At 37.0% G+C, this 17,634-nt stretch overlaps 1 protein-coding gene and 1 long non-coding RNA gene across 4 annotated transcripts in view; one reads left to right on the top strand and one right to left on the bottom strand.

Moving 5' to 3' along the window:
* The first annotated feature begins 8,735 nt into the window (after positions 1-8,735).
* LOC129444965 (uncharacterized) overlaps positions 8,736-17,634 on the top strand; it is a 105,276-nt gene continuing 96,377 nt past the window's right edge. For all 3 annotated transcript variants that reach the window (XR_012359977.1, XR_008644672.2, XR_008644673.2), the window contains exon 1: positions 8,736-9,126. This is a non-coding gene — a long non-coding RNA (uncharacterized lncRNA). The remainder of the gene's footprint in view (positions 9,127-17,634) is intronic.
* On the bottom strand, positions 12,180-17,633 carry cebpg (CCAAT enhancer binding protein gamma). The gene is made up of 3 exons (XM_055205974.2): positions 17,483-17,633; positions 16,237-16,470; positions 12,180-14,018 (listed from the first exon to the last, which is right to left on the bottom strand). Exons 2-3 carry the CDS (start codon positions 16,351-16,353, stop codon positions 13,638-13,640), a joined length of 498 nt encoding a protein of 165 aa, XP_055061949.1. The 5' UTR covers positions 16,354-16,470; positions 17,483-17,633; the 3' UTR covers positions 12,180-13,637.

Genomic DNA, 17,634 nt, shown 5'->3' with positions numbered 1-17,634 from the left:
GGGGCACAGAAGGGCCTCAAAAATGTTTAGGCCTGGCCTTGGCTCTGAGATTGAAGTTTATTTACAGTTAAACTGACACAGCAAGTACGAAACCTTAAACAACCTCAGCACAGGCAGAGGATCATATCAGCAGCTGGCTAATGGAAAAGGGCCAGAATGTAAGTAAACGTATGCGTATGCGTTGGTTAATATATGCGCTGTGTAAATCATCGAACAGAGATGTACACAAACAGAGCTGAGAGATAACATGCAGCACCAGAACTTAGCCAATTATGAGCTGAAATAAATCATTAAACCTGAATGTTTTAATGATTAGATACACCATCTGACAGCATGTGTCTCTCATGTTCTTTCTCACTCCCTGCCGCCCCAATTCCTCTTCAAATTGTAATTCACGCTGACAATCAGTATGAATACGAATTGTTTTCCTCTGGCCTGTCAATCAAGTATGCTGTGATTGCTTACAGACACTTGGATGTTCTTTGGAGTTAGCTATGGTCCAGATCAGTCAGTGTTGTGTATATACACACACACACACACACACACACACACACACACAAGAGGAGAGGATGCCAAAGTCGTTCCCCCCACCTCTAGGTTCTTGCTCTTTCTCTCGCCCTCTAAGGGGGTTAAGAGCCCAGATTTGGCCAAAAAAATCTTCAAACAGTAAATCTCACTATCTCTGGAACGTTCAAATCTCTGGAGAGCATCTCTAATTATACTCGCATGTGCACAACCACAGGGTGTGGGAGAACATGTGTGTTGTGTGTGAGGCTGAGAGGTAGATTTTATTAAACATATATACAGTATTTACATAAATACATTTGATTTTAAATGGGTTTGCTTGTGTGTGACTATAGTTATTTTGATGTTCCCTGCCACTGGGTTTTATTCCCGAGTGGTTCTGTTAGAACAAAATGCATACAAAAGTATTTATGAGATGGTGAGGTCATCAATGATTACTGTGTGTTTAAAAATGTATGCGCTTTTGTTTGTGTAGGTGTGTGCATGTTTGATTATGTTTGCATCCATCGGGGGGTGCATTCAGAGTGCAGCCAACAGCAACTTTGACTGAGCCCTAAAACAGGGGTTAAGGACAAATAGGCCATTACCCTGAGGTATATGATTCTAACAAAGACACACATCACACACAAATGCATTTAACAGTTATGAAGCCCCTTGGTGCCTGTATTGAGAACAACAGAAATGTGTTCAAGTCCATTTAAGTTTTTGATTACGTTTTGTTCCAGTGGTTCTGGACTTTATACACTTATTGTGTGGATGCCATCCCATAGACAAAAACAGACAATTGTGATGAGGACTTTTGCTTTCTTTTTGCATTTTTGTTCTTAATTTAATTTAACTGTTGTTTCTCTTTTATATGTTTCTTTTATTTTAAAAAAATGTATAATGATTAAAATAAAATCTATTTATTTATTTAACATTTATTTAGAGGATCAACTCCATGAGATGTAACATCTCGTTTTCGTAGGGGTCCTCAGGCTCATCACTGTAAAAAAATTGCTGTAATTATGCAGCTGGTTGCCAGTAACTTACTGTAGAAGGTAAAAATTGAAAATGTTTTATGTTCCTTTAACTTTGAACAAACTGTTGCCAGTAAATAACATAAATGTAAAATCTACAGTAAGTTACTGGCAGCTAATTGCCAGTAATACCCAGTAATACTGTAATTTCTACAGAATTTTTTACAGTGTAAAACAACAAAACAATATAATACAAGCAAAGTATACTTGGCAGTAAATACAATTATAATAGATTCAAAGAAGAAAAAAAACAAAGGAATCACATTACAATTACAATTGAATTACAATACAATTGAATTACAATATTACAATTGAAATTACCAGTATTATAATTTAAGTAAAAAGGTAAACTAAAAGATGTATAATATAAAATATTTGCTGGCTATGGTATATCTTCTTTTTTAATTCACAACAAGATTCTTTTTTTTAACACTTTTTGATCTTTAATTATTTTCTTTAATGTTGTATTAAACCTTTGAAACCCACTATGTGACAAAGGGATCACTTTTTTTTAGTCTGGCTAAAGAACCATGTGCATGCCAGTTTACAGGGAACTGCAGGACAATTTAAAAGTACACATAGTCTTTAGACTTTAAATTTATTGCATTTTGTGTTAAAAATACACTGTAAACACATGTCAGATATTTCGCAGAAAAATCAATATTATTTTTTTTACAATCACAATTCTATCTTTCTTCGGCTTATCCATATCACAGTGTGATACATTGTCTAAGGGAACACAAAAACTTCATGTTATGTCAATATTAGCATTCATTTCTCATATCTTTTGGACAAATCTGTGAGAAAATAGTTTTTAAAAAGGTTCTCAACCATAAAGTACTTTTAATACACAACAGACACACAAGGACTAAGGCAATATTCTAACACAAAATTTTCTGTGCTTTGGTAAAGTAAGGTCTTACATTTTAAGAACAGGCTCACACAAAATATTTTTTTATTATTGTGGTTGCAGCACACACATAAGGAGAATATTGACAAATTTTGTTTTGTTAAATCTTAAAGGACAAGTTTGGTATTTTGCACTTAAAGCCCTGTTTTCAGATTGTTTATGATGAAATAGAACGGTTGTATAGGTGCACTGGAACAATTCTTCCTAAAATGCATTAAATTTTCGTTTACAAAGACGTGAAACTCACAGAGTGGTCAGGGGTGTTCACCGATATGCTCACACAAAAATCACTGCAAAAATCCCTGACCACTCGGTGAGTTTCACGTCTTTGTAAACGAAAGTTTAATGCATTTTAGGAAGGATTGTTCCAGTGCACCTATACAGCCATTGTAGAGGTGGGAGGTGATACAACAGAAACCGAAAATTCTCTGGCCAGCATCATATGTCCAAATTTCAGTCAAAACCGTTCTATTTCATCATAAACAATCTGAAAACAGGACTTTAAGTGTAAAATACCGAACTTGTCCTTTAAACATGCTTACATTATTTTAAAATCATGGTGTATCACACACTATGTTATAGGATTATCATGCCAGACTAAGCGCTTCATGTCACCTCAAGATGATGTAAACAAATGTAGATTTGACATATTTATTATTATTTTTAATATTTACTTTTACTAGCTAGTACACCTTTCTACACTCAAAACCTATAGGCGATTTCTCCTCATTTCTCCTCTCTCATTGACTATTGTAAAGTAATGATGTAATCATCCCGATTTAAAATACTAAATATCACACATGTTTATTATGATCGGGGTTGCCCCGATTTACTTGTGAGCACATCGAGACGTGTAAGATTTGATCTGTAAATGTCACACATTATGTGACTATCTGAGGCGACCATCGTAACCAATTGAGGTCCAGGACCCGATTTTTGGATTCTCGGGAGGGGAAAATCTGAGAATTTTGGTTGAAAATCCCATAGTGTGAGCCCGGTTTATCACACACAGTTAGTTGCTTCAGGAATACTCAAGCCTGTGGAACACCCTCCCTAAACATCTGAGGGCTCCACAACTGATTGATAGTTTTAAAAGAGGTCTATAAACGCACCTGTTTAAAACATCTTTTAATGTTTGAATTTCTTGAATGTTTACATTTTTGTGACACTTTGTTCAGAGAACTGAACCTAAATAGCACTGTTTTTACTTCTCTCTTTCACTCTCTCTTTCTTTTCTACTCACTCTAGAGGTAGTTTCTCCTTTTTCCCATTTGGCAGGTACCCACTGTTCCGAATAATTTGCTTCCAGCTTCTTAATTCAAGCAAGCTGAGAGCCAGAAAACAGCAAAGTAGAATTACTGAATGAAACTGTGGCATTTAAAACTCTTCCTCCTGCTTTCATTAGGGATTACTCAGTCAGGAACACTGCCATGTGAAACCTGAACAGCTCATATTGTAATATGAAAGTACTTTACTTCTTCTTTCTTTCCTTGATCCCTTCTTCTGTATGCATGTAGTGTATGTGTTTATGATTTTATTTTGTTTGCCACTTGATTTTCCAAAGAACTGTACAGTCCATCATCTGCCATGACATTTATCCTGGAGCAGCTAGTAGTACTTTTTTAAGTTTATGGTAGTACTACATTCAGAATATTAGAACCAGAAAGGGTTTTACAGGCTGATGCTACAAAAGAGTCTTTTTATTTTCTCATTTATGGGAAAAATAACTATGTATGATGCTCTTAAGGACTAGAAACTAAAAGACTGAACTAAAAGATTGACCGAAAACACAAAAAATACAATTAGTTTTAAACAACAACAAAAACCAGCTTAGACCAGCATAAGCTGGAAGCTGGTTTTAGGTGGCAGTAGCTGGTTTAAGCTGGTCCTTCCAGCCTGGCAAACCTGGTCCAGCTGGTGGGTCAGCTGGTCTTCCAGCTTGACCAGCTAAGTCCAGCTAGACCAGCTTGCTAGACCAGCAATACCAGCTAAAACCAAGCTGAGAGACCAGCTAAAACCAGCTCACCAGCTTATGCTGGTCTAAACTGGATTTTTCAGTGGAAGGATTACAGGGGCTTGGGGATGTTTAACTATAAATATTATTTGTTTCATATAATATTATGTTTTATATTATTATGTTTAATGTAATAATGTGTTAAATTATCTGATTTAAATTTTAAAGATCCTTTTTTAACTTACTGTTATAGAAATCAGTAGTCTCTTACTGTGGTTAAATACTACTAAAGAGGGCATTCATTGACCAAGGGAGAGCAAGAGCGCTCATATGCAACGAAATTGCTCATGTTCACGTAATTATTTTACCTTAATAAGATTGACCATATGATAAGGGGGGCACCCTGTGTCATCTGGAAATGGGGGCACTGCTCCTTAATGCCCACTTGGCGACAGGCCTGTGTTCACCTATCATGCGAAAGTCTAAGGCGCACCACCTTTTTTAAGAGCAAGGCATACATCTCAACTTATTCTCGCCTACTGAAGAATTCAGCTAAGACCAGCATAAACTACTGGTAGCTGGTTTAAGGTGGTCCTCCCAGCTTGGCAAAGCTGGTCAAACTGGATGGTCAGCTAGACCAGCTTAAAACATGACCAAAACACAGCTAGACCAGCTTGCTACACCACCAAAACCAACTAAAACCAAGCTGGGAGACCAGCTAAAACCAGCTCACCAGCTTATGCTGGTCTTAGCTGGATTTTTCAGTAGGGACGTCTATGGTAGTTCCCATTTATATTGTATTGTGTTAATGTGTGTGTGCTTAACGCAAGATACATCATTGTGCTAGTTTCTCTCACTCCCACGCATCCTTACACACAAACACACACAAATAGTACATTTGTGGAGAAGAGCCAGTCTCGCCTGTGGGGGTGACCAGCAGATGTGAAATGTCATTTCTGCCTAGTTCTTTGGGACCTTTTTTATTTTGGCTATTTGCCTTTTCCATTTCTCTTTTTCTCCCTTGCACTGTTAAGACCTGACTCATTTCTATAGTGTTGTTGACAACAGCCGACAACTAAACAATAGATCAAGACAAAGGAAAATAATGACAGTGACAAAATTCAAAGACAGTAACTGTTTACTTTTGATTTGTTTATCCATCCGCAGCATTTCTGCTCTTACATTGATGAGGAGAAGTATGAGCCTTTGTGAGTGTATCTGTCTGTATGCATGCTCTTTTATACATCAGTAAAGACTAAGCTTAACTGCTTTTTAAGACTGACTAGTACAGTACTGTATGTGCACAGAGATATATGTGTGTATATCTATGTATGTCGGGAGCCTGTTGGACACGCTTTCCTGGAAGGATGTATTTATGCAAGCATTGTATATATTTTAATGTCTGGCTCATTCATTCTGTAGAAAATAGCATACAATGGTACACACACACATACAAACCATAAAACCCAAGGACAGAGAAAAGGAATGAGAATATTTGTCCTCCATAAGGTCTCTTGCCCTCACATGCACATACTATAATGAAATAGTAGGATGTCCTATCTGAACTTTGTATAAAGCGTAAAAGCATAAAATATGGAAAAGTAAAATGGCACAAAAGGTTCTCTTTCTCTCTGTTGCCTTATCTGACCTGTCGCAATGAGGCCGAATGTTCTTGGCACACGCCCTGTGCAGCTGACATCTCCACTGCTCTGTGTTTTATGGGTATATTGTATGAAAAGGAGATTATTGAAACTAATATCCTTTACTTTATGCTAAATTATGAAAACCATTAAGGGCCTTTGGTTCTTAAAAGACAAACAATAAAATTTCTCTCTATTGGGCATGTTTTCCAGATGTGCTGCTGCAGGATGTTTCTCGCCAAGTTCTTCGAGGAGGTTTACTTTAAACAAACGTATCTTGGCGTGCTCACCAAGAAGAAGGAGGGTGATATTTAAAAAAAAAAAAAATGTTCATCGCTCATTTTTATTTGGAGGTTTTGGATGCTTTTGACCGTCCATCTGTTAGAAAACATGCAACAAGAAGTGAAACATAATGTCAATATTTGCAGTTTGTGGGAAAAGCATATTTTATCAGAATCTGCTGAGGAAAATCTTGTATTTTTGTTGTGATCCACTCATGTTCTTCTACTCATGTCTTTTCTTTCTATTGCAACTATCATGGCATGTTGAAAACAAAAGCCAGTCATTAATAAATACCAAAGACTGTTTAAACTGCAGTCCAGAGGATTATTATGACATATGTGAACATAATGGCTGTCAAACCAAAAAACAAATGTTCCTTTGTGCTAACAGTATAAGTAAATCAAAGAAACCCAAATGTTTACATCCAAAGGACATTGAATAAAAGTTTGAATGAGCTTGCTAGTGTGACATCACATTAGTTTTCCTGGCACTGCTGTGGTTGTTTAAAGTGTTAAGTAGATTTGATTCCAGTTGTGTGATGTGAAAAAGAAAAGAAGAGAAATTGATATGCTTGTTTATCAGGGGAGGATTCTGCCAGAGACACCTGGCAACCAAAACACCATGGCCAGCCAATAACCTTCTCCCACACGGGCTAACAGCCAATAACCTCATCCGACAGCGACCGACAGCCAATGACCTTTTGATGACCAGCCTGAACCAGCCAGTGAACTCTTCCATATCAATACCAAATAGCCAGCAATCTAATCTTAAACATTACATTTTTATAGACTTCAAATAAACATACCTAACGAGGAGAAGCAAAATAACATTGCTGTAAAAACCCTTTTTTTCTTACATGTATCTGGTAATTGTGATCTGTAATCCAAAATTACTATTTTTCGCCCCCAAAGCATTAAAAAATGTTGACCACAGATTCAAATTAATCTACTAAACTCTTGTTTGGTAACTTTATGCTACCTCACTTAAACAGCAGCATGATGTAATGAGATTGATCAATGAACTTGTTGTATAATGATGGGTAAATCCTGCGAACAGGCAGATAACAGCACAAGTCCAGAGCATTAGATAAAGTCAAGTTTGGCTGGAGGAGGATGTAGTGGATAATATTAATGAGCATATTAAAACAGGAGATGGAGAGAGAAGCAAAAGAGTAAACAAGTTCAGCATAGTTGAAATTCCAACTGTAAACCCACTGAATTCCACTCCTCTTCATGAATCAGAAAAGAGCAGATCCAGCCCTGCATGTTCTCTTCCTCCCTCTTACACCGCCTCTCAACAGTATTTTACAGAGATTTAGATACGTTCTCATTTAAAGCTCATGAAATCAATGCCGTTCAGAAGGAAATATACCTGAAATATTGAGCCATAAATCTAACTGATCTACTATTTCATTAAACCTTCTTAAGGATTGAATTCTCACGAGTGCTTCTTAATGGATTTTGAATTACTATATTTATATTACACTTGCTTTGAGTGCAGTCTCTGTGGTGTGGTCGCTATAAAGCGCGCCCTACTTGTTGGCAGCCATTTTAGAGTTCAACCTAGCGTATGTGGAGGATGCAAAAAATCCACAAGGATGAATAAACATTACTTAATCTCACTTTTGCTGAGTGCAGTGGAGTTAAGTTCATGATGAATTGAATTAATCATATTCAGTTTATTTGAGTGAAGCTGACCAAAATGGAAAGCCTTTGATTTGCAATCAATGAGGATGGACTAAATAGATGAGATGTATGGCTGGTAAAAGGTGCTTGGTGTCACACTGACACTCAGAAGACCTGCATATATTGATAAGAAACAGCATCTTGCCTTTTATGTAACAAACATGAAGCCACTTAGATGTCACAATAATCAATTATGTAATAATGTTTAATGGCCATCTAAGGAATTACCCATGTAGTAACATAGAAATTACTTTTTGCACAGAGCTGTTATACTGATGAAAAGCTGTCTGTTTTAGCTCTATGTGAACATGATGTTTCAAATAAGCTATGTTGCTATACTTGTGCATGTGATGTGAAAGACCTGCCATGATTTCTCAAAATAATACAGAGCTTACACTATCATAAATTCTGTCACAGAGAAAAACTAACCTGTTTAAATAAAACATTTTAGATGCTGTTTATATATGCATCCTATTTAACATCCTAGTTAAAATACTTCATTTTAAAATTTCATATATTATCCATATTTTTACATTTCCTCAATGTCGCTTTGCTGCCACTTTGAATAAAAGTGTGTTTTGATTCATTATCACTTTTGCACACAGGGACACGTATGAGAAGGCAATATTTTCTAAACGTAAGATTATGAGAAAAATGAAGAATGAAGCTCCGCCTCTAAGCCAAACGTCACTGAGGTGAAATCAGTGGTTAAATCAAATGTACCAATGAGGTGCGTTAAAAATGTCAGTTGCACATAAATACGCGTTGCTTGGTAAACGTTAACTTAAATGTCATTATAATTTTGTGTGTAAGAAGATTATGACCGCATTAAAAGTTTTAAACTGGTTTATATCAAAGTGACATACTAATTATAATTAGTCAATCACGACATTGATCGCGATCATACTAATCTCCTTTCTACCGGAACGTCTCGTATCAAACGCGAAATATTTCTGTTTCGCAAGATAGCAAACATGTGTATCAAAAGTATTACTACAAAATAGCCTCAAAGTATTCATTTTGTGGCATTCATAAAACGTTTGTAAATGGAGCCTCGATCAAGAAAATGGACGAATCACTCACCACATCAGCTCTTGCCTCTTGGGACATGGTAAGATACACAATACGCCAGAAACTTCAATTTCATATCAGTTAAATACTGTGTTCCTGTGATTAGGTATGTATTTTAGTTTGTGATGGAATGTTGTAATACTGTAAAGTTTTAATAATCTGCCAAGAAGATCATTAATTCAGTAACAGCCTAATATATTAATATTCATGTTCAGGGAATTTGGTTTGTAGTCATGTAGTAATTGGATGAATAAAGTCCAGTCAGCAGGTCAGTATTATAAAATAACACATTCAAACCCATATTTATCTTTAAAGTGCACCTATTTCATTGCTAAAAAACAAAGTTATTTGTGTATTTGGTATAATACAATGTGTTTTTCGTGGTTTATGGTTAAAAAAACACATTATTTTCCACATACTGTACATTTTTGTAGCTACAGCTATACTGCTTTTCGCAAACGCTTAGATTTTGTACAAAGCTCATTGATCTGAGAAGCGCTGTGTCCCTGATTGGGCAGCTAATCTGTACTTTGTGATGGCCTGAATACCTCTGACGTCAGCTGTTAATGTGACGCTCCTTACCATGTTTGAAAGATTCGCTCACAATGCAGTGGCGGGAGGAATTATGATAATGTCGGTCTTGTCTACGCAACCGGCCCAGGAAGTAAACTGTTGCCTTCAATCTGTGTGTTTGTTGTAGTCCAAGAAAAGAGATTTACATTGTAAAAGAGATCTTGGGTCATTGTACTTTGGGGTTTGTACCTTTTGCATATGGTTAACATGTACTAATGCACACTTACACACCAAAGGAAAAGGTAAATCGTGAATCGCACCATAGGTGCTCTTTAAAAAAGTTAGTTGTGGTACTATGTATGTTTTTAAGATGTCGTGGACCATATAACGGTCTGACCCTGTTCACCTGTGGTGTCTTGTCGCCGGTCGGATGATGCTGATGTCAGTCAGTTATAGATTAACTGTCAGAGATTATTACAGTAACCTGCAATGTCAATTTACCACACAATTTATCAGCATTTTTCTATCTCTGTAGCCTTCTGCCAGCTGGAGTGAAAGCTTGTCTGTGGCCTTGTGCACTCAAATCAGGTCGCAAAATGTATCTGTATCTAACCCATTTTATTACATTGGCCTGTGACACATTGGCTTCAAAGTTTTAGGTTTTGAGGCCTAGACATGTATAGTGTACATTTCTAGAGTTATTGGTAGAGCTGCTTAGATAACTTACAAAGTGGAAAACAGGGGAGGGAGGAAAAAAGAGAAAGGTGTGAGCTCTAGGTAGTGCTTTAGTGTTCTTCCTTTTTGCTGGGAAACTGTGTCTGCGTTCCAAAACACGTCATACATCTTATCTCACTGAACAGGTTATGTACGCACATGCACGCAGCTTTAACAGTCCAGGGTCCAAGTACGGAATAACACACCTTCTTTCTGTCAGTTATTCCTTAATCTTTTCTTCATGTAGACTTCTTTTTGTCTCTTCCCTTTTCATTTCTCCTATCTTAAAATGTTTATTCTTAATGTGCTTAACTGTTAAGAAGCCTTTTTCTTACTTTGTTTGGGGCTCTCTCTGACTGGCCGGACCAGTTTGATAAGTCACTTATTATAGACCGTTTCTTATGACGAATTTCAATGAATAGAAATAATGATCTTAAAATGCTACTCAAGTAACGCAAACCTTATTAAATATTTCAGATGGTTTAGCCAAATAGTTCTTAAATTAAAACTTATAGCAGCTGTATATTGAATTTACTAATTTACTCATAAGTTGCTGTGTATTGCATATGCATGCATACATGTTTGTACTTTGTACAGCATCGAGAAAGAACATTTTAAACAAATGAGCCCAGAATTACACTTTGTCTAAGGTCAGCATAAAGAACAATATTAGCTCTTTTCACAAGTTCGCATTAACATGTAATCAATAGGGGAAAAGATAAAGCATTTTTTGCATGCTGTCCGAGGGGAGGGCTCCGAGCTCAGAATTTTAGCCCAAACCCAGAGTACTCGCTCCTCTTAAATTGGAATAGATTAACTAGATGAGAGTGAGGTGATGCAAAAACTGTCACGGGACAGAGGTGAGGGATGGCTATTTATAGACATCCCTCTGCATTGATTGGTTGGATTACATGACCATGCTCCTCCCAAAATTAGTTAAAGGAAAACACCACTGTTTTTCAATATTTTACTATGTTCTTACCTTAACTTAGACAAATTAGCACATACCTATCTTTTTCAATGCGTGCACTTTCAATCTTTGTACAGCGTCTTGTGAATGTGTTAGCATTTAGCCTAGCCCCATTCATGCCTATGGCTCCAAAAAGGGATTAATTTAGAAGCCACCAAACACTTGCATGTTTTCCCTATTTAAAGACTGTTACATGAGTACTTACACGAGTAAGTACGGTGACACAAAGTAAAACATTTCTTTTTGGAGCTATAGGAATGAATGGGGCTAGGCTAAATGCTAACACATTAAAGAAGTGTTGTACAAAGATTAAAAGTGCAAGCATTGAAAAAGATAAGTATGTATTAATCTATCTAAGTTGAGGTAGGAACATGGTAAAATGTTGAAAAATGGTGGTTTACCTTTAAATAAACTTTATTAAAAAATTACTATGTGCATAATTGATTTTATTATAGAACATACGAGGAGCTCATGCAAAAGCCTGCTAAACGTCGTCTCCGTCAAAAATAATATAATATTAAGGGAATGTTTTCGGCATGTATTATGTATTCATCAAATACTTTAACTTCAAATACACTTAAGCCTCAGGTCATTCAGAAATACTGGTTTGTTGGCAGAATACCTTAAAAGTCAAGTCTGATTAAAAATGCTAATTTACAAGAAGACATGTCAGACGCACCTAAGAGGGCTTAGCATCTGAGCTTTTCATGTCTTGATGGTTATCATCTTTCACCAGACAGTGGTATAATAAAATAGAAATAATTTACAATTATAAAGTCATTACATAGGGGAAAGTCCAAAGCTAGGACACTGTAGATAATTCAAATGACCTAGTCAATAAATGTCTAGGCTTTGTGCCCTTTCTCTCCTCACATTTATTACAAACACAAGGAAAGTATTTTATATTCAATTTTAATTTACAATGCACAAAAATCCCAGTATACATCATGTAAAAAAGCAAGTTGCCCAGCAACCCTCATACTTAAGCAAAATATGCCAATCAAATATTCAATTAAAATATTGACTTTTTTTAGGAAGTTTTACACAGTAGCTTTATTTTAGCTCAGCCCGATACAATACAAAACTTTGTTCTAATTCATAGCATACCATTTTGCTAATCATGCATTACCTTTCATGCTTGTTTTAAATGTTTAAAACTTCAGATATAGAAAATGAAAATATACAATAGAATCAAAGATGCTTCAGACATCTAACAAGACCCCGCTTTAATTGTCTCCTAAACAGGAATATAGATCTTAAAGGCTGTCCGGTGAGGCTATGACGTATAGCCTGAGGTACAAAAGTCTATCTACAGCAACTCCGAGAACGCCTATGAGAATCAATGAGGGCAAAAGCCATTTGGCTACATTACCAAGCTGATCCAATAACCAAAAGTAGCACCTGCTGCTACAGATATGCACTTCACACATACTGATCAAGTCAGAGAAACAAAATGACTGAAATACAGTGGTTGACTTTCAACGTTCAACACCGGTTTAGGCCTGTTTTCATTCCAAGGGTGTTTTGATCTACACCACCATCGGTATTTACACAGACAGAAGTAGAGTTGGTATCATAAAACAAGTTTGTTAATTTAACTACCAACACCCTAACATTCAGACTACAACTAATATTCCACTGTATTTCTCCTCCGCCCTTGTCAGACTTAGAGGCTTAACTGTAGGGATTTAAGGGCTACCATTAATGCAGACATTGTCTGGAGTCTGATGCAATACGTTTTGTCTGTCTGGAGTCTGTTACTATGGATACAACAGTGTATTTGCTATTTTATGAGACATGGTCAACAAAATGAATTTATTCAACACAAGGTGATACGCAAGACATAGTCAGTTGCTCTTTTCTACTGGAGGAGTCCTTAATTTCATTTTTAGATAACCCCAATTCCAGTACATTTCTGTGGACTAATAAAACACTTTATATTATATTATTGTTACATCTACTGTTCCATCTCTAATGTTTGTAACCTACTTTGGTCACATTTAAAAAATTTCTATTGACAAGCATTCACAATCCACTATGAAACTGCTTCGTTTCAAGACACTGAAACGTGCTTTAAAATGGATGGTTATAAAAAGATGGATATCTCCAGCAGATCAAATCAGAGCGTGGGTTGGACTTTGTGTAGTTGCTATGGCAATGATGCCATAAGTCTCAGCATGAGACAATACGTTTGGAACCGAATTAACGTGTACAATAGATGACATAAGTTAAATATTGCAGACAGTAGAGATTCTAGAAAAAAGAAAGCGCGAAACGATTAAGTGTACAATGCTCTGCTTTATAAGCCTCAGTGCAGCCCGCAGTATAGCACACTGCAGGTCAACGATAGGCCTTCACTGGTTGCTGCTGTTACTGCCATTGTTATTGTTGTTGCAGAGGTCTCCAGGGCCTCCACCAGAAGCAGGGGGCTGCACGTTATCTGCGAGGTTGTGAGCATGCTCCAGAAACAGGTCTTTGAGCACACTCAGTTCTTTGCTGAGCAATTTGATTTTGGCCTCCAGTCTCTCATTTTCCTCCTTCAGCTCATTGACACGCTGCTGGGTGTCCTGTGCCTTCTGCTTGCTGCGCATGCGACTTTTCTTTACTGCCAGGTTGTTACGTTCTCTTCGTTGACGGTACTCATCACTGTCTTTATCCATACCCGTTTTCTTCATTTTGCTGGGTGGTGTGGCTTTACCCCCACCTGCGCGACCCACTGGGACTAATTGAGGAACCTGACAGAATGAAACAAATAGTATATAGTAACTATTAAGTGCGGGATTCAATCATACAACACAATGCATAATTGTATTTCTTGTATAAACAAGCTTTGAGGATCATATTAACTACATGGAAGAAACATTTTAAGGGGTCATGACATTGGGAATCAATTTTGCCCAGATCTATTGATATATAACAGGTCCTGCAAGTTGCATAACTTAAAACGCCCTACTAATCAATAACGAAAGCATTTATGTAATCGTTCTCCGGAAATAAAACGAATGAAAACGGCTGGATTAATTGCATACATATAGATATATTAATTTTCATATGACGTGCCTGCTTCAGGTCTGCAGCCTCTCACTTCTCTGGCTCAGAGAAAGACATAGCACATCATCGGATTGTTGGCTCCGCCTACTGACGTTCAGTGACTGAACTTCAGTCAGAGCAGCAACCCAAAGGGATCTGAAGAAGTAGTTGATTACACTCATGATAAGATTGTAATAAGAGTAAAATTGCAATGTCAGACAAATGTTCTGCTGTTGCTGGCTGTGGAAAACGAGCATCTTTGCAGGGATTCTGAAGGATCCAGACGTCAGATTGTTTATTTTATTTTTTACGGCTGTACCGTCAAATCAGTGCTAAACTAAGAGTGTTACTGAAAAGTAACACATTTCATATACTATTTTGCAACCCGTTTATTCATGAGTTTTGAATTACATCGCTTAAGACCTTAAGATCTTATAGCACACGCACACACGAGAGCATGTGTTAGAAACATGCTGGTATTGTATTGATAATCTGTGCCCAATTGCTGACAATAAATGCATTGTTTGTTCACACTAGCTGGGAATGATGTGTCAGTGTTTGCTAGTGATTCATTCATATGATTTCTTTAATAGTAAAAATGTTTATCGTTGTGCTTGTGATGTTGTCTCTGTCATGAATAAATGAAGAGTTTGGTTCCAAAACGCAATACCCATTTTGACAAATTTCGGTAAAAATGTGTTTTCTATACCAAGAAAGTGACAAGATGAAAACCACTATTTTCTGTTACAAACTTTCATATAGCATCTTTAGGTTATAAAAACATAAAAAAATTCAAATCCATAACTTGATTTTCAAAGATTTATTATAAAAACTAATTATTTTTTCCACAAAATGCAATAAATCCATGACAAATGCTATAAAACTATTCAATCAATGTATAAATGTGCATTCATCTTTGCCATGTTTATATTCATTTAGTTGACTAGTGGTATACACGGATTAAAAAAAATAAACATTTATGGCATTAATCAAAACACTTACTTTGTCATATTAAGAAAACTGTCATTGCTGCGGTTATACTTGACGTCACCGCTTAACATTTTTCACAGCAATCAGCTGTAAAATGTTTTGGTCCTGCTCGATTTTCGTTGACTTCAAGTAAAATAATGGAAAGCTTTTATAAGATCCCTTGGGGTCAATGCGTTAGCATGAGAGCAACTTGATGCTGTCAGGAGAGCAAGCGGTCGTCTCCCAAGTGCCTCTCACGTAAATTATATGGCTTACATTTCTGTCCTATCACAGAAAACCATCACAGGTTTATTAATGCCATTAAAGTATTATTTTGTTTTTGTTTGTTTGTTGCTCACAAAGTACAGAGTAGATGAGGAAAACTAGGATTCCGTGCACTCAACGCACTGCCATTGTTTGTTTACAGCGCGTGGAATGGTGCGCTGTAATTTGTGGAGCGGATTTATTGCATTCTGTAGAAAAGGAGGAGTGGCGTTTATCGTGTTTTAGGAAAAAAGGGAGAAAAGATGACAGAATAACACGGCGGATATTGGATTTTGCGTTAAATTAAGAATTTACTTTTAAATACTGACCTGATATAATACTGATTTTGGCAGTAACAAAAATGCCGTTTATCACGTTTTGGAACCAAACTCTTCAAATACACAGTGTGCTTAAAAAGACGCTGCTGAGAAGCTGTATTTGAAGTGAAACTGCGTAGTAGTAGGAGTATGTAGGCTGTAAATCATAAAAGTGTGCGGGACACCGACAATTACTTAAATTTGTATGTTTTTCAGCAAAAGGTTATAAGTACACTTCAAATAATAAAAAGAAACATGTCATGACCCCTTTTTAGACATACTTTACATGCCAAGTGAGACAGTGCTTCATGCTTTTGAATAATAATATATGAATATTTATAAATAAGTACATTAGTTTGTTCATCTTCTGTACCTGCTGCAGTCCTGCTGTGCTGGTGGGGTTGATTGTACTATTATGAGCTTGATTCTGTATGACACTGACACCGTTCTGAGTTGTATTGGTTATCTTCTGTTGCAGCTGCTTGCTCATTTGGATCCACTTCCTCTGTTTTTCTCTAAACCTCTCCGACCTATACTGTCGGGCTTCGCAGAGCTGGTAATGGTATAAATGTGATGAGACTGAATCTCACAGAGTGCAGCTGTGTGCCTAAAGCCAGTTAGGATAAAGAAAAATAAGTTAGACAGTACTTGTTTACACACATTAGCATCATTTCCTTTAAGATGGTACACATTAGAATAATCTGATGCCACTCAATCCCCACCTAAACAGATGCTCAACGCAGTAACTCATTTTTCCAGCAAAATGTTGCAATACCTAAAAAGTCGGGTCAACCATCCGTTAGCATTATGTAGTTGTAATCGACCGTGCTGCCTTGTCAGTGTGCATATGTGGCACATTTTCTTTCTCTCCTATGCTCAAGTGTTGCCCGCGGTTGCATCATCGCTCGCCCTCCCACTCGCGCTTCTTTGTAACACGGGAGTAAGGAAACTCCAAAGTCATGCAGAACTTAGCAGAGCAAAGTTAACATCTTAAACTAACAGCAGAATATTGACGCTAAAATTAGCTAAATGAAAGTTTATTAGAGAGCATTTGAAAGGCTGACAGGACTTGCGTGTTTTATGAGCCATGGCAGACTGGTTACATCATACACGGAACTATGCGGGAATGAAGGGGAATACCACTTTGCTAGCTGCCTCAAAGACAATATGCCTAACGTACATCCAAGATGGCAGACCGTTTTCTAAATCAGATAAAGCGGCACTACGCGACTTTCTTGGACTGTGTAAACACAACTTTGACACAAATGATACTTTAGATGTGTTTACATGCATCTGTAGCCGGTGGGATACACCGTAAGCTAGCAGGCTGGCTAATTAGCTGGCACATTACTGAGCATGACGTCAGGCGTCTAAGAATATTAACTGAGAGCTTTTATAGACTGTTTTTCACAATAATGTTGCTTAAATAAAGAAGAACGACGATCAGTCGATCCCGTCCATGTTTAATAGTTAAGAATAATCCTGTCGCTGATCTCAGATCGAAGCTATTTTGCAACTGGGTGAGCAGAAACGATCCACTCAGTCAGCCATCGTAATATTGGTTAAAAAAATAAAATTTCGACAGTCTATATAGGTATTTTGTCTATCTGAAAACTTACCTTGAAAACGTCCGAGGCGTAGAAGTCATCCACTTGAGTTAATAAAGAATAATATCCTCTTTGTTTATGAGAAATAAGAGCAGGATGAGGTGTTATTGTTTGGTAAAGCGGCGCTTGGGAGTATTGCGAAATCTTTTGACCATGTAGGGAAA

The sequence above is a fragment of the Misgurnus anguillicaudatus genome, chromosome 21 (assembly GCF_027580225.2).
Source record: "Misgurnus anguillicaudatus chromosome 21, ASM2758022v2, whole genome shotgun sequence".
NCBI lineage: Eukaryota > Metazoa > Chordata > Actinopteri > Cypriniformes > Cobitidae > Misgurnus > Misgurnus anguillicaudatus.
Note: the sequence above shows the minus strand (reverse complement) of the source record. Positions and strands in the feature narration are given on the sequence as shown.